Genomic DNA, 23,961 nt, shown 5'->3' with positions numbered 1-23,961 from the left:
ATGAGGCCCTCACCTCCGCCACACGCAGCAACCCTGGTCTTCGCTCTCTGTGTCTTTTCTGCAGCCCGACGTGCCGCAACTGAGCCGAACTTTAGGCTCCGGCCCTGTGACTAGGCCGCAACCTGTAGGAGGGCTGAAAAGCACTCCCTGGTTCCGCAGCAGGTGTCAACAGCGGTCGGGGCATGGATGGATAGGGATATCGTCAGGATGGAGGGTAAGGATGGGTTAGAGGGTAGGTAAAGGGCTGTTTTAGGAGATAGTTGTCGGGAGCTGCAGGAAATGTGTCCTCTCAGCTAGCTCGCCAGGCCACGCCCCCTGACTAATGCATGTTTTTAATGTTTTATTAGTATCATTATTAAATTGTTATTTTCTTTGCCATACACCTGACCATTTTGGATTGATTGATATCTTAAATTGATGTTTCATTACTAGAGCAATCTACATTTCTTCCTATTTTTCTACGTGCTGTGTGTAAGGACGATCTCCTGACCTCCCGTACACCCGCACCAGTAGCCAGCGCTGATCAGCAGCTGAATTGGCCGGCACAGGTAATTGCACCCACCCAGTTGTGACATCAGTCTCCATGGATTGGGCAGGGTGTATGGAGAACACGCTGCCCGATCCGTCCACAGATATAGCTACAGATCGATTGTTCTGCAGATATATCTATAAGTGTGTGCCCAGCCTGAGGGATATATTTACTAAAGGGCGATGTTGATCACTATAAATTTGCTCTTAATCGATGCCAGACTTCCTGGGCTAGGACACATTTACTAACATTTAAAAATGAATATAAAAATCCAACTGTCAGTAAATGTGTGTTTTAGTCCTGGAACCCAACATCGATTAATATTGAATTTTAAATGAATCTTTAGTAAATATTCCCCTAAGACTGAGCCGATTGTCTCCCACCATCTGCGATCCGCTCACTATCCTTGATGTTACTATCCACTGACACCTCACCATCGATGCTGCAAGGCCGCAGTCTTAACGTCATCCTGACCTCCACCCTTTCTTACAATCCCCACAATCAGTCCCTGTCCCAGTATTGGCAGCTTCCAGGATCAGACCCTCTCTCACCCTGGAGACAACTAAGACCCTCATCCGCTCACTGGTCATCCCTAGACTGGGTTACTGTAACCTGCTCCTATGTGTCCTCAACAAAAGGGAAAAAGAAAGAAGCAGCGCTAAACCAATTCAAAATATATATTAAAAATAAATATGAAAACAATAAAAAATACAATCACAAGGTCTACAAAAGCATTAGGTTGACATGGGGAAGGTCGACATGGGGTTTTTCACTTTTTTTCTCAGCCGACATATGCCGACAGGCGGTATTTCATGCCCTACTACCCACAAGGGCAGGGGTGGGCTATGTACGGCCCGGCCCATGAACAGATTCTGCCTGGCCCACTGCCAAGTGGAAAGGAAGCCGCAGCGCAGCCCGGCGATGCGGCTATTTCTGGCAGCACCCTCAGAGCTGCGCGCCGCTGTCCTTAGCTTGTAGTGTAGCCGAGTAGCCAGGCAGCGCTACCCCTGCAGCTTCCGCTCCAGCTCTTCTCCCTGCTTCCACCTCTCCTGCAGGAGTAGCAGCCTCTTTAACCATGTGGTGCCGGCGTGCTCCCTCAACGTCACGGACCGTCATTCATGGCGCAACAGCACGCGTAATATTTAAAATGTCCACTGGAGGGGACACTAGGATGGGCGCAGGAGCTGCTGAGAAGCTACCCACAATAAGCGCCCCCAGTTCCCACCCCCGTTAGAGAGCTGGTTCTGTATTTATTGTCCTATGTGTCCTCCCCAACGTCCATCTCTGTCCACAGCTCATGTTCTCCAACTGACGGCTTCTGCCCCCCTCTCCTACAGGCCCTACACTGGCTCCCATTCCTTCCGGACACCTATTTATAATGCAATGTTCTGTACCATCTTTTCCCTATTTCTGGTTATGTTTGCAGTGTTTCTGTTATATACTGACCATCAAATGATTTCTACAGCGCTCGCACATATAAGTCACTCTCTGGGGACACAGATTTGCGGCACCCTTGTATGGGAGGAGGGCGAGCAGCTGACATCCGGTGACATATGGCAGGGGACTATACAAGTCGCACATGCGAATCAATGCTGATGTGCATGGACAATAGCAAAACATTGCTCCCCATGGGAACACGCAGGGGAACGATCAAACTAGAATGACCTCCAAACTGTGGTCATAACATACAATACAATGGGATCACCAAGCAGACTGCATAGACTCAGCCACGGAGACATTCAGACTGAGGGGAGTAACATTACCCCAGCTTATACATTGCCCAGCTAGTACTATAGGACAGGAACCCACATAAGCCAGTGACACTGTGCAGCCAGTCACTTCTCTCTCACACTATACACTGGCAGCACAGTAGCTGTGGGGTATACTGGCAGCATGTCCTGGTCACTGGTTACCACTACTCCAGATGACCACACAGCTAACATATAACACCAGCGAGGCCGCTGTGATTGGGGCAATTGTGGGTTTAGTGTGGGAAGGAGACTGGTCAGATCTCTGGGCTGGTAACACACAGTGACATGATGTGAGGGGAGAGCAGGAGTATAATAGGGGCTGATGGCTCCTGATGTATGAGATACACCAGAGAGTGTGGGGAGGAGACTGGTCAGATCTCTGGTAAAACACAGTGACATGATATGAGGGGGAGAGCAGGAATATAATAGGGGCTGATGGCTCCTGATGTATGAGATACACCAGAGAGTGTGGGGAGGAGACTGGTCAGATCTCTGGTAATACACAGTGACATGATATGAGGGGGAGAGCAGGAATATAATAGGGGCCGATGGCTTCTGATGTATGAGATACACCAGAGAGTGTGGGGAGGAGACTGGTCAGATCTCTGGGCTGGTAACACACAGTGACATGATGTGAGGGGGGAGAGCAGGAATATAATAGGGGCCGATGGCTTCTGATGTATGAGATACACCAGAGAGTGTGGGGAGGAGACTGGTCAGATCTCTGGGCTGGTAACACACAGTGACATGATGTGAGGGAGAGCAGGAGTATAATAGGTGCTGATGGCTGCTGATGTATGAGATACACCAGAGAGTGTGGGGAGGAGACTGGTCAGATCTCTGGGCTGGTAACACACAGTGACATGATGTGAGGGGAGAGCAGGAATATAATAGGGGCTGATGGCTGCTGATGTATGAGATACACCAGAGAGTGTGGGGAGGAGACTGGTCAGATCTCTGGTAACACACAGTGACATGATGTGAGGGGGAGAGCAGGAGTATAATAGGGGCTGATGGCTCCTGATGTATGAGATACACCAGAGAGTGTGGGGAGGAGACTGGTCAGATCTCTAATAATACACAGTGACATGATGTGAGGGGGGAGCAGGAATATAATAGGGGCTGATGGCTTCTGATGTATGAGATACACCAGAGAGTGTGGGGAGGAGACAGGTCAGATCTCTAGGCTGGTAACACACAGTGACATGATGTGAGGGGAGAGCAGGAATTTAATAGGGGCTGACAGAGGAGGGTGTAGGATAAGAGAAAGCTGTATTGGCAGAATAAGGAAAATATATGATAATTGATTACTCCTCACCTGTGCTGGTGTCAGTCACATCTGTCTCTTCTTCTCCTTCTGTATCTTCTGCCTTACTATCAGTCACATCTATCGCTTCTCCTTCTGTATCTTCTGCCTTACTATCAGTCACATCCATCTCTTCTCCCTCTGTATCTTCTGCCTTAATGTCAGGAACATACATCTCTTCTCCTCCTGTATCTTCTGCCTTAATATCAGTTACATCCGTCTCTTCTTCTCCTGTATCTTCTGCCTTAATGTCAGTCACATCCGTCTCTTCTTCTCCTGTATCTTCTGCCTTAATGTTAGTAACATCCGTCTCTTCTTCTCCTGTATCTTCTGCCTTAATGTTAGTAACATCTGTCTCTTCTCCTGTATCTTCTGCCTTAATGTCAGTCACATCCGTCTCTTCTTCTCCTGTATTATCTACCTTAATGTCAGGCACATACATCTCTTCTCCTCCTGTATCTTCTGCCTTAATATCAGACGAATCTTCACACTGAACCTAAAAAAATACATAAGTAATGTCTCACAGTAGAATATCAGTGTATAAGACACACACAACTGCTGCAATTCATATAGTGCCAGTCACTTAGATATACTGAGGTGACTGTAAATCCCACCTACCTGATCCTCCTGTGGGGTCCCGTGAGTCTCCTCTGTACAGTGCTGGGAATATAGAGTACGGGGACATCTTTCTGCGGTATCTCTGTTACTGAGCCCATCTGTAGGAGACACACAGGGTTATTTTGGCTCACTCTTTCTGACAAATTCCTTCTTAGAAGGACAAAACCATGTGCACTGCAGGGGGGGCAGATGTAAAATGTGCAGAGAAAATAAGATTTGGGTGAGTTATTTTGTTTCTGTGCAGGGAAAATACTGACTACTTTATATTTACACTGCAATATAGATCTCACTTTGAACTAAAACCCCACCCAAATCGAATTCTCTCTGCAAAAGTATCATATGCCCCACCAGCAGTGCACATGGTTATGTCCTTCTAAGAAGGAATTTGTCAGAAAGAGTGAATGAGAATAACCCCCACAGTCACTGAGGACATTGTACAGGTGTGATTAGCAGATGATCTGTGTATATCTGCTGTACCCTGTACAATAAAATTAATTCTCCTCTTACCCAGTGATGTGAGGGGCCAGTGATTCTCCATTATCACATCCTTGTACAGACACTTGTGTTCCTCTATATACTCCCACTCCTCCATGGAGAGATAGACTGTGACATCCTGACACCTTATAGGAACCTGACACACACAATGATACAGTCATCACCCAGACACTTCCCCCGGTGATACTGTACAATGTCCCATCCCCACCAGTCACCTCTCCGGTCACCTCTCCCAGTGTTACTGTATAATGTCCCATTCCCAGCAGTCACCTCTCCAGTCACATCTCCCGGTGTCACTGTTTAATGTCCCAATTCCAGCAGTCACCTCTCTGGTCACATCCCCCGGTGTTACTGTATAATGTCCCATTTCCAGCAGTCACATCCTCCAGTGTTACTGTATAATGTCCCATCCCCAGCAGTCACCTCTCCTGTCACATCCCCCGGTGTCACTGTATAATGTCCCAATTCCAGCAGTCACCTCTCTGGTCACATCCCCCGGTGTTACTGTATAATGTCCCATTCCCAGCAGTCACCTCTCCTGTCACATCCCCCAATGTTACTGTATAATGTCCCATTCCCAGCAGTCACCTCTCTGGTCACATCCCCCGATGTTACTGTATAATGTCCCATTCCCAGCAGTCTCCTCTCTGGTCAAATTCCCCAGTGTTACTGTAGAACGCCCCATCCACAGCAGTCACCTCTCCTGTCACATCCCTTGATGTTACTGTATAATGTCCCATTCCCAACCGTCACCTCTCTGGTCACATCCCCTGTGTTACTGTATAATGCCCCATTCACAGCAGTCACCTCTCCTGTCACATCCCCCGATGCTACTGTATAATGCCCCATTCACAGCAGTCTCCTCTCCTGTCACATCCCCCGGTGTTACTGTATAATGTCCCATTCCCAAGTCAACTCTCTGGTCACATCCCCCGGTGTTACTGTACAATGTCCCATTCCCAGCAGTCACCTCTCCTGTCACATCCCCCGATATTACTGTATAATGTCCCATTCCCAGCAGTCACCTCTCTGGTCACATCCCCCGGTGTTACTGTAGAAAACCCCATTCACAGCAGTCACCTCTCCTGTCACATCCCCCGATATTACTGTATAATGTCCCATTCCCAGCAGTCAACTCTCTGGTCACATCCCCGGGTGTTACTGTACAATGTCCCATTCCCAGCAGTCACATCCCCCGATGTTACTGTATAATGTCCCATTCCCAGCAGTCACCTCTCTGGTCACATCCCCCCGGTGTTACTGTATAATGTCCCATTCACAGCAGTAACCTCTCCGGTCACATCCCCCGATGTTACTGTATAATGTCCCATTCCCAGCAGTTTCCTCTCTGGTCACATCCCCCGGTTTTACTGTATAATGTCCCATTCCCACCAGGCACCTCTCTGGTCATATCCACCAGTGTTCCTGTAGATCGCCCCATTCACACCAGTCACCTTTCTGGTCACATACCCCGGCGTTACTGTATAATACTCCATTCCCAGCAGTCACCTCTCCAATTACATCCCCAGTGTTACTGTCCCATTTCCAGCAGTCACCTCTCGGGTCACATCCCCCGATGTTACTGTATAATGTTCCATTCCCAGCAGTCAACTCTCGGGTCACATCCCCCGATGTTACTGTATAATGTTCCATTCCCAGCAGTCACCTCTCCTATCACATCCCCGGATGTTACTGAATAATGTCCCATTCCCAGCAGTCACCTCTACTGTCGCATCCCCAGATGTTACTGTATAATGTTCCATTCCCAGCAGTCACCTCTCCTGTCGCATCCCCGGATGTTACTTTATAATGTCCCATTGCCAGCAGTCACCTTTCTGGTCACATCCTCCGGTGTTACTGTATAATGTCCCATTCCCAGCAGTCAACTCTCTGGTCACATCCCCCGGTGTTACTGTACAATGTTCCATTCCCAGCAGTCACCTCTCAGGTCACATCCCCCGATGTTACTGTATAATGTCCCATTCCCAGCAGTTTCCTCTCTGGTCACATCCCCCGGTGTTACTGTAGAACGCCCCATTCCCAGCAGGCACCTCTCTGGTCACATCCCCCGGTGTTACTGTATAATGTCTCATTCACAGCAGTCACCTCCCCGGTGTTACTGTATAATGTCCCATTCCCAGCAGTCACCTCCCTCGATGTCACTGTATAATGTCCCATTCCCAGCAGTCACCTCTTTAGTCAGCAGCTGGATGATCTTGTTGGTTAGTTCCAGGATCTTCTGCTCATTGTCTCTCCCATGTATCAGTGAGTGAGGTGTGGGCTCCGTTATGGGGCTATGGGGCCTTTTCTGTCCCCCGATATTACTGTATAATGTCCCATTCCCAGCAGTCAACTCTCTGGTCACATCCCCGGGTGTTACTGTACAATGTCCCATTCCCAGCAGTCACATCCCCCGATGTTACTGTATAATGTCCCATTCCCAGCAGTCACCTCTCTGGTCACATCCCCCCGGTGTTACTGTATAATGTCCCATTCACAGCAGTAACCTCTCCGGTCACATCCCCCGATGTTACTGTATAATGTCCCATTCCCAGCAGTCTCCTCTCCTGTCACTTCCCCCGGTGTTACTGTATAATGTCCCATCCCCCGGTGTTACTGTATAATGTCCCATTCCCAACACATCCCCCGGTGTTACTGTATAATGTCCCATTCCCAGCAGTCACCTCTCGGGTCACATCCCCCGGTGTTACTGTATAATGTCCCATTCCCAGCAGTCACCTCCCGGGTCACATCCCCCGGTGTTACTGTATAATGTCCCATTCCCAGCAGTCACCTCACCGGTGTTACTGTATAATGTCCTATTCCCAGCAGTCACCTCTTTAGTCAGCAGCTGGATGATCTTGTTGGTTAGTTCCAGGATCTTCTGGTCATTGTCTCTCCCATGTATCAGTGAGTGAGGTGTGGGCCCTGTTATGGGGCTCTGGGTCCTTTTCTGTCCTTCTGACACACAGGGGTGACTACTGGGTGTCTCATGCTCACCACCAGATGTCTTCTTCACTACTGTGTAACCCTGTGTATTGGGAAAATGAGAGTTATGGTAGACTTGCCTCCGGTTACTTCTCTTTCTTTGAGGTTCATGGGAGCCACAGGGCTAACACCGGGGTTGCAGGCGGATCCAGAGGATCAGGCACCAAACATCAAATTTTTTAGGATTCTATAACCCCGCCTCCATGCTCATCTCCTCAGTTTTGTTAACCACCAAGGGACCAGGTAAGTATTAAAAAACAAAATGATTCCAAAAACTGTAAATATTCCTTATCGACCTGTATTAGATAATGAGATTTATGTCTTACCTGGTAAATCTCTTTCTTCGAGGACATCAGGGGCCACAGCGTTACAGTGGGTAGTAAGGAGATGGGAGAGCACCAGCACCCTAGAGGTTAAACTTGAACTGCCTCCCAGGCAGCCGGGCTCCTCCCCTCCTCTACCCCGCCTCCAGGCCAGGAAGCTCAGTTTTTTTAACAAGCCAAGGCAGGAGACAAGATAGAAGGAAGAGAAGCACCGCACAGAAACACATTCTGAACATGTTAGTACCCTCAACCGAGGGATAATATAACATAATCATAACTTAACCATAACGGAAGTAAAGCAGGCGCGGCAGGGAGGGATCCCTGTGGCCCCTGATGTCCTCGAAGAAAGAGATTTACCAGGTAAGACATAAATCTCATTTTCTCCTTCGGGAGACATCAGGGGCCACAGCGTTACAGTGGGACGTCCTAAAGCAGCCACCTATGGGTGGGGACGCGCCTGTGCCGCAGCCAACACACTCTGGCCAAAGGCTGAGTCCTGGGAGGCAAACGTGTCAAAAGCGTAAAAACGCAAGACAGTAATGGCGGACGACCAAGTCGCCGCCCTGCAAATTTGCTCAACTTTAGCACCGCCTCTTACAGCCCAGGACACCTCCACAGACCTAACGGAATGTGCCTGAATCCCTGCCGGAACCGGGAGGGAGGTGTCCAAATATGCCTGCCAGAGCGACTCTAGCGGGCAGTAGTTTGCGTAGAGGCGGGCCACCCTCTCATCCGAACACCATATAGTACAAAGAGAGAGAGAGAGAGAGAGAGAGAGAGAGAGAGTCTGACTAGTGCAACAGCCTAGAACGGTGCACATAGCACATAAATACGCCCCGGCCGGACAACGTCCAAGGAGGACCAAGCCGTAGTAACAACAGACTGTCTAAATGCCGGAACAATAATGTCCTGGTTGACCTGAAAGCCGGACACCACTTAAGGTAGTTGAGAAAGGACGGTAGGAAAAACCGCCCGGTTATAACCAAGAACCAAGGACTTACAGGACAGAGCTGACAGGTCAGAGACTCCCCTGGCCAAAGCTATCGCCAACAAGGAAACAATCTTCCAGGCGAGTCAACACAGGTCCACCGACCGCAAGGGCACAAAAGGTGGGCCCTGAAGAAGTCAGGATTAGAGAGATACCAGGGGGCAACTGGGGTAACTAAGGGAGGCTGGATATGCAAGACATCCTGCAGGAATGTACAGACATCCGTCGACAGGGCCACCCGTCGACAGAACAAGATGTGCAAGGCTGAAATCCGAACCTTTAAAGATGATCAACGCAACCCAGCCTCCAGACCCTTCTGCAAGTAGGACAGAACCCTAGCCAGGTAGTAAGTCCCAGAATCTGAAGCGTAGGGTTCGCAGCAGGAAAAGTAAGCCCTCCATATGCGATGGTACACCCCATCTAGGGAGGTTTCCTCGCCCTGAGCATGGTGGAGTGAAACCCGCTGGGTCTTACCCGGGAGGTCTCAACAGCCACCCCGTCAAAGCCAAGTGCCTCAAAGCCGAAAGAGAGAGGCGGACCATGAGAGCCTGCCTGTGTCCAGGGGTAAGCGAATAGGAGGGGCTACTGACTGCAGATCCGAAAACCAGATCCGTCTGGGCCAAGGTGGAGCAACCAGAATCAATGTGCCGCCCTCCGGCTTCAGCTTGCGAGACATTCGCAAAAGGAGGAAAGTGGTGGAAAGGCGCCATCAGTGTGGACGGCCACGGAGCGGACAGGGCGTCTACCAGGCAAGCCCCCCCCTCCGGGTCGCAAGACCAGGACCCGCACAGTGGTGGTTTGAGGGTATGGCGAGAGGCTGTCAAGGCCACCTCGGTTGGGCCCCACCGTTGAACCAGCATCTGAAACATCACTCTAAGGGGGGTCAAGTCGTCGGCATCACAGGTCTGACGGCCGAGGAAGACCGCCACCCAATTCTGGACTACCAGGATAAAAATTTCTGAAAAAGCAGGGATCATCTCTGAAAGATGCCGGATGCTTCTGTCATAGTGGGCTGACAACTAGTGCCACCCTGGTGGTTAACATATGCCACCCTTGTCGCAATGTCCGACTGGACTTGCACCGGCCAACCCCTAAGTTAGGGTTCCGCCAAGCGGACTGCCCGGAAGATTGTCTTTAGTTCGAGGACGATGATGGAGGGCTGGGCCACTAGAGTGGTCCAGAGACCCTGGAACGACCTTTGAGAAGTGACCACCCCCCAAACACGGGAGGCTAGCATGCATGGCTCCAGTAGCGAGGTCCCGTCCAGAAGCCCCCAGGAAAGGGGGGCCCTGCTGGAGACCAGGCGAACTTCTGGGCATGGATACTGTGGGAGGAAACCGGAGTACCAGGAGTAAACCCATGCAAGTCTGGGGAGAATATACAAACTCCGCACAGTTAGGGCCATGGTGGGAATCGAACCCATGACCTCAGCGCAGTGAAGCAGTAATGTTAACCACTACACTATCCGTGCTGCTCCTTGGACAGTATTGTAGAGGGTTGGTATGGAACTGAGCCTATTCTGCCAATTCGAAGGCCGATCCACCAACCCCAGGGACCCCACGCAGGCATGCACAGACACCTGCCAGGGGGACAAGAGATGTCTGATCCTGGACTGTAGAGCCAGATGGCAATCCCCCAGAAGGGATATCCTCTGCCGAATGGTATCTAAACCGGCCCCCATATTTGGCACTGGCCCAAATAAAAAGGAACCCTCAAAAGGGACTTTGAGTTCAGGCCTTCCAAGAGCACAGACACTGGTATGTGTGTGCAGCTATGGCCGAGGGTGACCCTCTGGAGGTGATTGGTGTAATTTCCAGAGCCGTCACCCCCAGGTAAAGTGTCACCTGATACTCAATAGAAGGCAGCAGGGTTTCCTCCGACACCCCTTATGCAGCGTCCGCTGTGAGAGAAGTTGCTCACGCAACTAAGGCCTTAGCCACCCAAGCAGATGCCTGGGGCAGGAGTGCGTCCACTTTAGGGACAGTCTCCCAGGGGACTATGTCCTCCTGTGGAAGGGGGTAAAAGGAAGGGAAACCGCCGATGGCAAGCTAAACTTCCTGTTAGGAATCTCCCAACTGATGACCTTAGTCGAGTTCACAGATTTACGGAATAAACCCAGAAAACACCTAGGGAGACACCCAAAGGTGTAGGCGGCTCAGCGGGGTCGTTTAAGGTAAGGACCTATTTGACAGCTGAGACCAAGGTCGGCACCTCAAGACGAGGTGGGGGGGATTCACCTTATCACAGGCCCCCCATCTTCCATACCGTCGTCGACGGTCCCCTCTAGACAATGCTAATCCCAGGTGTCCTCCTCTCTGTGTCTGCTGACGGAGGAGTCTGGATGACTGGGGTATCTGCGTCTACCTGCAGGTACAGAGCGCTTCCACTGTGCGGGGAGCTACACCCGCCAAGGATGGGGACGGCATTTCTGGGGACCTTGTCTGGAGGCAGATAAGCACTCAGCCAAGGGATGAGGCTGCTACTGCTACTAGCTGCACCGGCAACGGAGTAAAGAACGTGGCCCAAGCAGGCTCCTGTTTTCTAGAGGAGGCTGTACCTGTGGGCATCGCCCAGGCATTGTAGCAGCCTGCGTATAAGCCGTACTGTACTAGTAATGGGGGCATAGGCCAACATTACAGGATGTACAAGACATCCGCGCCGGAGCCCCAGAGTCACTGGGACTGGTACTCCTGGAAGACGTTGCAGTATTATAGCACTGTGAACCGGCTGCTAAAGCACAGGTAAGACAATGTACTACAAGTATAGAAGGCATACAATGCCATAGAATAGGCGGGTAGCCTATATGGTACCGCTAACACAGTATTCTCTGACCAACAGAGATAGTGTTCAAGCCATACACCTTAAGCTGGTACTACGTATACCTTGCGGTGGCGTAGACATTTGGCCCATTTGTACGGCTAACACAGCATACTTCTGTTTTAAATTTTGCAATGTGGGAAGAAACCGGAGTACACGGAGTAACCCCACTAAAACACGGAGAGAACGTACAAACTCTGCACAGTTAGGGTCATAGTGGGAATTGAACCCACGACCCGAGCTGTGCTGCCCCCACAGTACGCAGTAAGCTAGTACTAGGCACATATAGCAATCATTGGCAGGCAGCCTTTCTGACAGGCAGTGATAGTGTTACACAGTGCACAGCCAGCCTGTGATATACATACAATGCAGTGATATAGACAGTGCAGTGATATACATACAATAGACAGCTGCCGTGATATAGACCGGCAGTCTATACGGTACAGACAATGCAGTATGCATCTGAGCCAGCTTGTAATAGACATACAAAGCAGTGATATAGACATACAGTGCAGTTATATATACACAGGTGCAGTGGATATACTGGCAGTCTATATGATACAGACAACGCAGTCTGCATCTGACAGCCAGCTTGTATCTGACAGGTAGATAAACTCTGCACAGTCTGGGTCATGTTGGGAATCGAACCCATGACCTCTGCACTGTGATGCAGCAATGCTAACCATTACACCATCCGCTCTGTCCTTTATGCTTCCGACAGGCAGTGATGGTGTTAATTCACAGGATACAATGTTGCACTTGGCTCTGCTGTGCCCACAGTTTGAACTCTGTCTGCTCTGTAACCTGACTCCTGGAGGAGATTATTACAGGGGAGCCCAGGCAGTGAAGGAGTGGAACCCCAGACTGGCTGATAAGCTCTCTGTGTCCCTCCACACATGTTAAGTCAGCATGACCTAACCAGCAATACATGGCCATATAGTACAGTGTAACACAGATTAAACTGACAGGCAGCTAAACTGTTAACAAACAATGCAGCATACAAGGGCAATGCAATTAATGGCACAAGGCTCCTTTCAGAGCACAGTACTGTACAGTTTCCCGAAGGAGGGGTACAGGGGGGACATGCCCAAATGACCTGGCAGTGAAGGAGTGGAACTCCGGGTGGCTATGAGCTCCTCCGTGTCCCTCCTCACATGTCGCAGGCAGGCAGGAAGGGATCTCAGTGGCGGGAACTCTCTGTGTGATAAACACAGTTCCCTGCCTACTGTCCCCGGGTGGAGAGGCTGATGTGGGGGGAGCCTTCTCCCCCTGCTGACAAATGGCCCCCAGGGAGGTGTCCACATGCGGCGCAGGTAAAAATGGCAGGGGTCCGGCGCTACCGGGCGGCCCCGCATACCTGGCGCCGCTGCCCACAAACCGTTTCCCTGGTGGTCCAGCGGGAGCGGGTGGCGAACCAGCCGTCCGCTTGTCAGCGCAGTCGGCGGTCCCCCCCGCCGAACTGCTGCAGCCGCAATGCCCAGCAAGCGCAATCGCGCGCGCTCCCAGCGGGGAGCGCGTTACCTTTGTCAGGTCCCCGGCGTCCGGTGGCGGCTGTGGCTCCCCAGTGCCCGGGGGCCGCTGCAGGTCCCCACCCTCGAGTGGCGATGCAGCTCCGGACCCGGGTGATGGAGCAGCAGCGCAGGTGTCTGTGCAGACCCCCAGTGCTGCTGCTCTGTCACTGACACAAGTCAGTGTAAAAGAAAAATGAAAAATAAAATATAAAAATCAAGTTAGGCTGCTAAATAGCAGCCCCTCTATTAGGTGCATCTGGCTCCTGCCAGCACCCGAAAAAACTGAGCTTCCTGGCCTGGAGGCGGGGTAGAGGAGGGGAGGAGCCCGGCTGCCTGGGAGGCAGTTCAAGTTTAACCTCTAGGGTGCTGGTGCTCTCCCATCTCCTTACTACCCACTGTAACGCTGTGGCCCCTGATGTCTCCCGAAGGAGAAAGAGCAGATAGCAGAAAATAGACAACTAGAACATCAGTCACAGACAATGCAGAGATATAAGTACAGTAGTGGTACATACACTGCAAGGCACTCTGATCAACTACTGTGCTGCTATGGGAGAAGTAGCATATGAATGCTGTACAAAGCGGTCAGCAGTAGGTGTTCTTACAGGGGAGACAGACCCAACACTCCAGGAGACCCGAGGGCTGCATGCAGAAGATGGCTGCCGGTGTCTCAGAGAGGAGGAGGGAAGTGAGAGCAGCTTGAGGGCTGGAAATGTGCAGTGGACTGGCGTCTGAAGCTGGGGGAGGGGCTACAAGCCAGTGCCGCCTCCCCTATGCTGGCCTTCCCCCACCGTTACTTATGAGCCCTGTATAAAATGGGTTATTACACCCAGCCTGTGCTCACTGCCCTGGTGGTCCAGGCAACACTTAGTCTTATGCTTCTGAGGAAGGACATTATTGTCTGAAGGTGCTTAAGCAAAAGACTTGGAATTTGGCTGGAGAAACGGACAACGGGCTGGTGAGTCTGATACGGAGGAGGTGGGACAGTTTCCTGGACTGGACCATAATCCCCCCCCCCCATTGAACACCATTGGAACTCTGCCCCCCATTGTTCTGGTCTCCAGGAGGTAAGAAGACCATAATATATGGTGATATGCGATTTTAATGTTTTATTTTGTGAGTGCACTTTAATAATAAATTGTTATATGATTGAAAGACAACATTGCGCTCTCTCTCTGCACTTTATGTTCCTTTCAGTGTCAAACTCATGGAGGAATATGAAGAGCAGTGGCAGTTTTTACCTATGGGCTGCAGCCCCCCCCCCCCCCCCCCCAAGTAAAACACGCCACTGTTCTCTGCCTATGAAGCCAGATATAGTCTGTGAGACTGCTCTGGTTTCAATGTTACTGAGCATGCGCCGGCAGGAGACCGGTGGCTGGGACCGGCAGCAACAGGGAGCACAGCGGTGGTGGCAGCGGAGGGGGCCCGCATTGCGGCAGCCACCACCTCTGCAAGGATAAGAGCCGCCACTGATGAAGCGAGAGGCTGATTATCCATATTTGTGGACTGACATGCGATTTTCATACCATTACATGTGAGTGGAACCCTTGTACAATAAGCCATAACCTGATACAGACAATATTGCGCTATTTTGTTCCGTATGACACCGATTTAGCCGCTCTCAGAGAAAGCTCTTACCTGCTAAATAAGAAGGAAAGAAATCAGTTTAATTGGACGCACTCCTCATCCACATAGTCTTGGATGACTTAAAAACAAAAAATGTATCGTTCCTAAAAGGTGTATATTTTATTATTACAATTAACTCTATAGCCAACAGGCCATCAAGTTTAATTTTTATTTCGTAATTTTATTAATTATACATGACCTGGTAGTCTAATGCCCTGTGACAGGGATTAATTAATGTGGCGAAAATTATTCAAAAAGGCTAGGTATAGAGAAAAAGAAAATTTGAAAGATTAAAATTGGTCTCTGTAATCCGTTTACAGTTATATTCAAAAGGCTTTATTGATGTCTTGTCAATTTAGGCGTGCCAAATGTAAGTACTCTTGTGTAGAAGCTATGTTATCTTTATCAAAGAGAGTGCATGTCAGTCTAATCCCAATTCTTCTGATAATTATGGGTCTCTCCATGAGACTATCCTCTAATACAGGGGTGTCCAAACTTTTTGCGACGAGGGCCAGATTTGGTGAAGTGTAAATGTGGGGGGCCGACCATTCAGCTTTACATTCTTTGAATCATTAATCACATTTGAATGGTCCCTCATTCACTCTGTCCCCCAGCCTGTCCCTTCACTGTATTTCCCCCAGCCTACCCCCATTCACTGTATGTCCCCCAGCCTGCCCCTCCTTCACTGTATGTCCCCCTTTCACTGTATGTTCCCCACTCTGCACCCATTCACTCTGTCCTCCAGCCTGCCCCCCTTCTCTTAATGTCCATCAGTGCCTCCATTCATTGTATGTCCCCAAGCCTGACCTTCCTTCACTGTATGTCCCCCACTCTGCCCCCTCCCTTCTCTGTATGTTTCAGAGAGGCAAAGCAGGCACTGCAAGGACAGGGGATGCTTGGGCTCTTGCTGCCGCCCTCCTCTGCTCTGCGTGTTATGGGAGCAAGCTTTCCCTTTGCTGCACCCCCTCCCCAAACACTGCTGTCACTGTGATTGTGAAGTAGGGTGATATACGATTGCAGCAGCAGGGGGTAGGACGCCAAATGCATCTGACTGTGGCGGCCGGCATCTCCTCACTGCAGCAGACAGCAAGGTAAAGGCGCCCTGTGCTGTGCTTCCCACATCTGATGACTGCCCGCTTCCAGCTGGAGGCTGTGGGCCCCTTGAAATGACAGCACGGGCCGCAATTGGCCCCCGGGCCTGACTTTCACAGTTCACAGTTGCAACATTTGTATTTCTGCGTTTATATTTATATCCAACAGAGATATTTCGTAACTGTTGCATAAAAGTATCTACTTCAAGTGCAATTGTATCCTGTGATTGTTTTAGCCGATCTTTCTGTCAGGCTTATGTTGCCTATAGGGGTGTACACACGGAGCAAATTTGTGCTATTTTCTAAGCAATATGACTAGAGTGCTTAGAAAGTAAGCACAGATCTCTCTGTGTGTATGCTCCGAGAGATTAAATATCTCTTGCTAACTAAGTCAGTGCATGCAGTCACAATCTAGTCAGATTGCTTACCAAATGACTGCAAGTCTCTCTATGTGTACAGAACGAGAGATACTGATTGCAATCTCTCATTCTGAACCACTATCCGGCCTTTTTTTGCTTATGCATAATTGTTTATCAAAATTGCTTAGCACAAATCTCTGCGTGTGTATGTGCTCTCCATGGGAGATCTTGACACCAGCAAAATTGCTTAGCACAGATCTCTACGTGTGTATGCCCCTTACGACCGATTTACTCATGAGTCAAGTTCTTGTGCTTTTATTTGATAAGCAGCAGCAATATAATTTGCTTTTGATGTTATCACATTCAATTTGTGATAAATTGCCTCTGTGTCTGGCATATATCAGAAGAATACACACTATTCACATGCAATTGGACTGCCCCAGATTTATGCTTTATTCGCATACATTTAATCAGAGCTCAGATAGGAGGTGTGTCTGCCGCCAAGCCTGTCACCCTTCCCTCTGTGTCTGGTAGGTCACCCTTGTATACACACTGTGCAATGGTAGTACTCACAGATATGTTGTTACTAGATCTGTGTTTGAAATTGTGCTCACATAGAATTTATATACACACTGAGCGATTTGATCTCTGTGATCATCAAATCACTGTTTATTCAACCACAGGTTTTCATCTACACACTGAACGATTTGGTCTTTATGATAGATACGTCACTATTGTTCAATCACAGGCTTTAATATACACACTACACACTAGTGTTTATAGGCGGCGGATGTATTCTCCACATTAAATAACAGTATGCATACTAGAAAGTAGGTTATAATAGTGGGGTATGAGATCTTTGCCGGAACATACATACACCGCTATCCGGCTTCACTAACACGCTGTCAGGCGTCTGCTCCGTTTCAGACAGCGTGTGCCCTGTCACTATTGTTTAATTATATGAAACTGCACCTTTCAATATTTCTGGGCAGTAAGTATATTCATCATATTAAATAGCAGTATGCATAGAAGATAGTGTGCTGCAATCGTAGAGTAGCAGGTCTCAGCTGGAGCCTACAGACAGTGCTATCCGGCTTGGTTAAAAAACAGTTATGTAAAATATATATATATATATATATATATATATATATATATATATATATATATATATATATATATATATATATATATATATATATATATATATATATATATATATATATATATATATATATTAATTTAAATATATTTTTTAAATAAGGTTTTCTGGGAGTCCTAAGAGCTTTGCTGGTTGGTGCCCGGTACTCTGGATCTGCCTACAATCCCGATATTAACCCTGTGGTGACCATGAAACCCGAAGAAGAAATAGACTATCCCTGCATACACACCCAGTCATCACCCTCTATTATTACTATAAGTGGATTCAGTATTGAATCCCGGCAGTCGGGATCCCGGCGTTCAGAATCCCGACGCCGGAATCCCGACAGCCAAAATGCCGACAAGGGGGGGACGTGGATCGCCCCCCCTTGCGGGCTCGCTGCGCTCGCCACGCAGCGGGCCCGGTGCCTCGCTACGCTCGGCACACTAATTTATTCTCCCTCCAGGGGTGTCGTGGACACCCCAGGAGGGAGAATGTGTCGGCATTTCGGCGTCGGTATTCTGAATGCCGGGATCGTAACTGCATCCCCTATAAGTGATGTCACTGTGACTCTACCAAGATCAGGTCACTGTAGTATTTATATATAAGTGATATCACTGACACTCCCAGATCCCCTCACCTCCCCAGTCATGTCCCGGTATTATTACTATAGATAAACGTGATGTCACAGTGACACTCCCCGATCCCCTCACCTCCCCAGTCACGTCCCTGTATTATTACTGTAGATATAATGGATGTCACAGTGACACTCCCAGATCCCCTCACCTCCCCAGTCATGTCCCGGTATTATTACTATAGATAAACGTGATGTCACAGTGACACTCCCCGATCCCCTCACCTCCCCAGTCATGTCTCTGTATTATTACTATAGATATAAGTGATGTCACAGTGACACCCCCAGATCCCCTCACCTCCCCAGTCATGCCCCTGTATTATTACTTCAGATAAACGTGATGTCACAGTGACACTCCCAGATCCCCTCACCTCCCCAGTCATGTCCCTGTATTATTACTATAGATATAAGTGATGTCACAGTGACACTCCCAGATCCCCTCACCTCCCTTGTCATGTCCCTGTATTATTACTATAGATATAAGTGATGTCACAGTGACACTCCCAGATCTCCTCACCTCCCCAGTCAGCAGGTAGATAATCTCCAGGGTAAGATTTAGTATCCTTTCAGTCATGTGACTCTGGTCCTTGTTCATCCTCAAGGAATCAGTGACGGGTCTCATCCTCAATGTTCCGATGCCCTGGAATAAATATAATAAGTACAATAAACACCACACAGTACAAGTGACATATTAAGTAAAGATTAGAGACTAAAAACACAGGGGCCCAACAGCAGCGTCTAATGTTTCTGCACATACAAATATAGATCATATAGAGAACAATGGGTGCAATAGTATAAGCGCTAGGGTTACCACCTCACCCAATCATTATGGACGCATACTAATTACACAGGTTCTGTGGCTGGCTGACTTCAAGACTCCATTTCACCTTGTATTAATCAGCCACAGAACCTGTGTAATTAGTATGTGTCTGGAATGAAAGGGATGAGGTGGTAACCCTAATAAGCGCTATAGGAAAAAATATTATAACATCCATTGTAGTAAATGGTTGTCTCAAAAGAAACGTAATAGGACACCAGTGGCCGCTCTCCCTGTATAAAAGGGATCCCCCTGCGAGATGGGACATCGCAGGCCGGTTTTCCTGTATAATAGGACGCAGCAGGCCACTCCCCCTGCAAGATGGGACACCACAGGCCGCTCCTCCTGCATAACACAGTCCGCCGCAGGCCACGCCCCTTGTATAACAGAGGACACCGCACTCCCTGTATAACGGGGCGCCGCAGGCCGCTCCCCCTGTATAAACAGGATAACAGGCCGCTCCCCCTGTATATAGGAACACCGCAGGCTGCTCCCCCTGTATAAAGGGCCACCACAGGCCGCTCCCCCTGTATAAAGGGACGCCGCAGGCCGCTCCCCCTGTATAAAGGGACGCCGCAGGCCGCTCCCCCTGTATAAAGGGACGCCGCAGGCCGCTCCCCCTGTATAACAGGATACCGCAGGCCGCTCCCCCTGTATAAAGGGATGCCGCAGGCCGCTCACCCTGTATAAAGGGACGCCGCAGGCCGCTCCCCCTGTATAACAGGATACCGCAGGCCGCTCCCCCTGTATAACAGGATACCAGGGCAGCACAATACTCACCTGCTTCCAGATACCGCAAAGCCTTCTATCGGTCCCCCGAAACTTAAACACCGTGGCTGCTGGAAGTGAGAGGCAGAGGCCTCAGGTAAGATCAGCAGCGCTGCCCCAGCAGGAAGTGGAGATACTGCAGCAGTGCCGCCACTGAACGTGGGGACTAGTCTTCGGCAAAATGGCCGCCGCTCACTCGCAAAGGGGACAATTGTTATGGATCCTTACTATTTGTATTTGCATCATGAAATCATCTTCCGGTAACCTCGCATCACATAACTCTCTCTATGCAATCACACAAGGCAATTACCGCTTCTACCATTCATACCGCTTCTGTTCCAGTGTCCTCATACAGCGGCGGCCATTTTCCTGTGGTTTGTACTCAGCTCCCAGACTCCCCCGCGGCTGTAGCCAAAGTGCATTTCCTGTGTGGGACAGAGTGGGAGGAGCTGTATTACCAGGGAAACGTTCCTAACCCCAGGTATTATACTGCTAGTAACAGCATAGTAGTGATTGCTGGGTGTGAGCCATAAGGGCACTTACAGGGGAGCTGCTGTTCTACTCACACAGGCTGCAGTATAATACCAGGTGTGTGCTATCACTGGGACCAGGGAGAGGCAGCTGAGTCCCCCCCAGCCCTAGCTGTGGTGTTGCAAGGCAGAGATTGGTGTGCATAAACCGTATAAAAAATAAATAAATTAAACTGCGCTTTTTTTGAGGAAAGGAATCGCACAGTAATTGAAACCAATTTAATCAAGGGTACTTGTGTATTATCACGGCGCCCCCGATTTCCATCGCAGGGCATTGTACAACCACAAAATCGCGTCGCATCGCATGCCATGCCATATGATCGCATGCGATGCGATTAGACGTGATTATACCCGATTTTTTATTGTACAGGCACCCAGATGCCTGATTCCTATATTAAATGTCCCCCCAGACCCGATTTTACATTGTACACCCACCCTGATGGGTAATGACTAGGTTCAAATGCCCCCCCATTATTAACGCCACCCCGAAGCGTGGTGAGCGCAGCAGTACGCTTCCTCCGAACTTTTCATACCCCCACTATTCACGTCGGCGTGGAGTTGATTTTTTATAGTGTGGCGAGCGGACGCGTAATACTTGTGAAGTAATACCTGTACGATCGCCACGCTTCGGGCTCGCTGCGCTCGCCACACTATATAAAATCAACTCCACGCCAACGTGGATAGTATGAAAAAGGTCGGAGGACGCGTACCGCCGCCCGTCGTGGGCTCGCTGCGCTCGCCACGCTTCGGGTTGGCGTTGATAGTGGTTTGGCGTGGGGGGCATTTAACATTGTCATTACCCATCAGGGTGGGGATTCAATTAAAAATCGGGTCTGGGTGGGCATTTAACATTGAAATCGCATCGCATGCCATTATAATGGCATGGGATGCGACGCGATATTACAATTGTACACTCATCCCAGGAAAAGCCTCAAATCGGGTCCATCGCATACCTTAATTAGTGGTATGCGATGCGACGCTACGGGTGCCGTAATAATACACAAGTACCAAATCTAGAAAGTTGCATTGAAAATGCATAACAGTATATTAAAAAACACATCTAAATGGACAATTTGTGATGCATGATACACATGATTCAGCTTAAATTGGCATATAAATGTTGGAGATAGTATGGGAGAGCACCCCACTAGTCCTTCTTGGACGGATCCTGTTCCTATTAGACTCTTGATGGGCAAAAGATTATTGGGGGGACAGTTAATGGACTCACATTTCTGGGATGACTGCCATTGCTCCGTGCTGTATTAGAGGTGGTCTTCGTGAGATGAATGCGCTGTCTTTGGTTGTATTATTTGTAATCCCCAATTGGTAACATTGTCCACTTTAAGGGTCCTGGTTCAGGTATCTGTGTGGAGAAATTGGCTTTGTTCCACATCCACACTGGGGAAAAAGAAGGTGGGGGTGCTGTAGCGTGATGCGTTTCGCTGGGTATCCCCCAGCTTTTTCAAAGGTGACTTTTCTTTGGAGGGCTCTCCATATATATATACCATGGGCCAATATGGCATCCTAATTGCACTAGCTGTTTTTTGTTTGTTCATATATACTTAATCATTCTAAAATGTCATTTATTTGCTCATTTGAACACCATATATTCATAACCATTTCATATCTTACAAATGTAAAAAACAAATTCTTAAAGAACAGACGGCAGACATTTAAATCATTCAGCACAGCATTACTGAAAACCCGGTCACGTGACTTCATTGTTGTCATGTGACCTCTGTGACTAACCATATACTCTAATTCATCAGTCGTTGCATAAATAAATTGTATATTTATATCCCTGGCTTTGAGCTATAGTGCTGGCTCTCAGATTGATCTCTGATCGCCTAGCGAATGCTAAAACTATGGCAAAGCATGCTGGGATGTGTAGTTTAACATCAGCTGGAGGGCCACAGTTTTGACATGCCTATAAGAGTAGGGTATAGTTCCCCTTCAGTTACAGTTACTGCATTGTGTAATAGCACTTGTTAATTATCCCAGCTATTTCCTCCACCTTGCTGGTCAGATACTTGGGGGCGCATTTATCATTACAGAGCGATGCCAGCACGGTGAGATCGCCGGACATGGCATTGTGGTATCGTGCATTACCGCCGGTATTTATCAATGTAAGGGAGCAGGGACAGGGCTCCGAAAGGAGCTCGTCCCTGCGAAACCCTGACCCGGAAGCCGGGGGGTCTGCGCATCGGCGGTTATGCACTGACCCAACCGCTGACCGCACTGCCAGGGCAGTGCGATATGTAGCCATAGGCTACAGTGGGCTATCGCCATATCAGAATGGCGATAGCCCAGGGGTGCGAAGCCGGGCTGCCGAATGGTGATACATCGGGCAGCTTCGCTTCCCCCATAGAAACCTATGGGGGATGCGGCCGGCGGCGCTGCAGGGGGGATCACAGCAGGGATCTTACTTGATAAATGCTTCCCTAATGGGCCCTACATACGCAGAGATGTGTGCCAGAGATACATAACGGGAGATTCAGCACAAGAGATTTCACTCTTGTGACTCATTTCAGACAATGAGCCACATACAGAGAGATTTGTGTCAGAGATTCATAATGGGAGATTCAGCACGGGAGATTTCAAATCTGTCACAGAAAGTGAAGTAAAAACACTGCACTTCATCACAAAAATGTTATTATTACTGAACACATCTAGCACATAACTTTATGTCTTCTTTAATAAGTATTCTTTCACCTCCCCTAATATGCTGCCCCCCCCCCCCAAAAAAAAATTAAATCATGGTGGCTAGTGGTTCCCCCTGAACCGAATGCAAACCCATATGCAAACTATTAAACGTTGGTGGTACAGTGGGAGCTGACAAAAAAATACTTACCAAGTCCGGGGTCCAGCGTCTCATCCGCTGTCATACAGACAATAATTTTGTAAAAAAAAATGGCATGGGGTCCCCCCCCCAGGCATGACCAGCCCCGGGCTTTTTGAGTGGTCCTGGTTCCCAAAATCCAGAGGACAAAGTGCGTGGGGTCCCCCAGATTTTGGGGACCAGCACCAGGCTCTTGAGCTGGCCCTGGTTTCCAAAATACGGGGGACAAAATGAATAGGGGTCCCCCATATTTTGGAGACCAGCACCAGGCTCAACTAGCAGGGGGTGTAATGCCATAGCCAGGGGACACGCTTGATGGTGTCCCGTGGCCAAAGCATTACCCACCCTAACTAGTCAGCCCAGGCCGGGAGTTTTTGGGGAGGTGGGGACCCCCCAAATAAGGGGGTCCCCCCTCTCCAGGGCACCCCAGGCCTGGGCTGCAGCCCGGGGCTATCCCCTGCACCCCTGGGCGGTGGGTGCAGGGTTGATAGCTTATTTAACAGTAATATTGTCTTTTACAGTAGGACTACAGGTCCCAGCAAGCCTGCCCCACATGTGGGCACTTGGGAGAACCACAGGTACCAGCATGTGGGGCATTAAAGGCCCGCCGGTACCTATAGCCCCCCTGTAAAGGAAATATTAAAATAAAACAACAAACACTGGTTTTAAATGTTTTATTTAATAAAAACACAAACACAGAGTTTTTAGTATTTTATTAAACTGCATCTGGTCTTCACCTGGGGGCAGCGGCCCCCTAAGCTCTTTTGCATGGCCGCCGCCTCCCAGGGCTTCTGCCTCTTCATCTGTGTTCTTCACCTGGGGGGCGGCAGCCTTTT

General features: G+C 49.3%; 1 protein-coding gene across 1 annotated transcript in view; it reads right to left on the bottom strand.

The window, feature by feature from the left end:
- The window catches only part of LOC146009580 (uncharacterized), a 120,789-nt gene extending 100,695 nt beyond the window's left edge, over positions 1 to 20,094 (bottom strand). Inside the window, exons 1-6 of the mRNA XM_083150026.1 lie at positions 19,769 to 20,094; positions 18,689 to 18,811; positions 7,536 to 7,730; positions 4,712 to 4,835; positions 4,205 to 4,302; positions 3,599 to 4,082 (exon numbers count right to left, since the gene is read on the bottom strand). Coding sequence (XP_083006152.1) covers positions 3,599 to 4,082; positions 4,205 to 4,302; positions 4,712 to 4,835; positions 7,536 to 7,730; positions 18,689 to 18,793 — 1,006 coding nt within the window. The 5' untranslated portion in view covers positions 18,794 to 18,811; positions 19,769 to 20,094. The remainder of the gene's footprint in view (positions 1 to 3,598; positions 4,083 to 4,204; positions 4,303 to 4,711; positions 4,836 to 7,535; positions 7,731 to 18,688; positions 18,812 to 19,768) is intronic.
- Between the last annotated feature and the right edge of the window lie 3,867 nt (positions 20,095 to 23,961).

This window comes from Crinia signifera, chromosome 6 (genome assembly GCF_055691185.1).
Source record: "Crinia signifera chromosome 6, ASM5569118v1, whole genome shotgun sequence".
Taxonomy (NCBI): Eukaryota; Metazoa; Chordata; class Amphibia; order Anura; family Myobatrachidae; genus Crinia; species Crinia signifera.
Note: the sequence above shows the minus strand (reverse complement) of the source record. Positions and strands in the feature narration are given on the sequence as shown.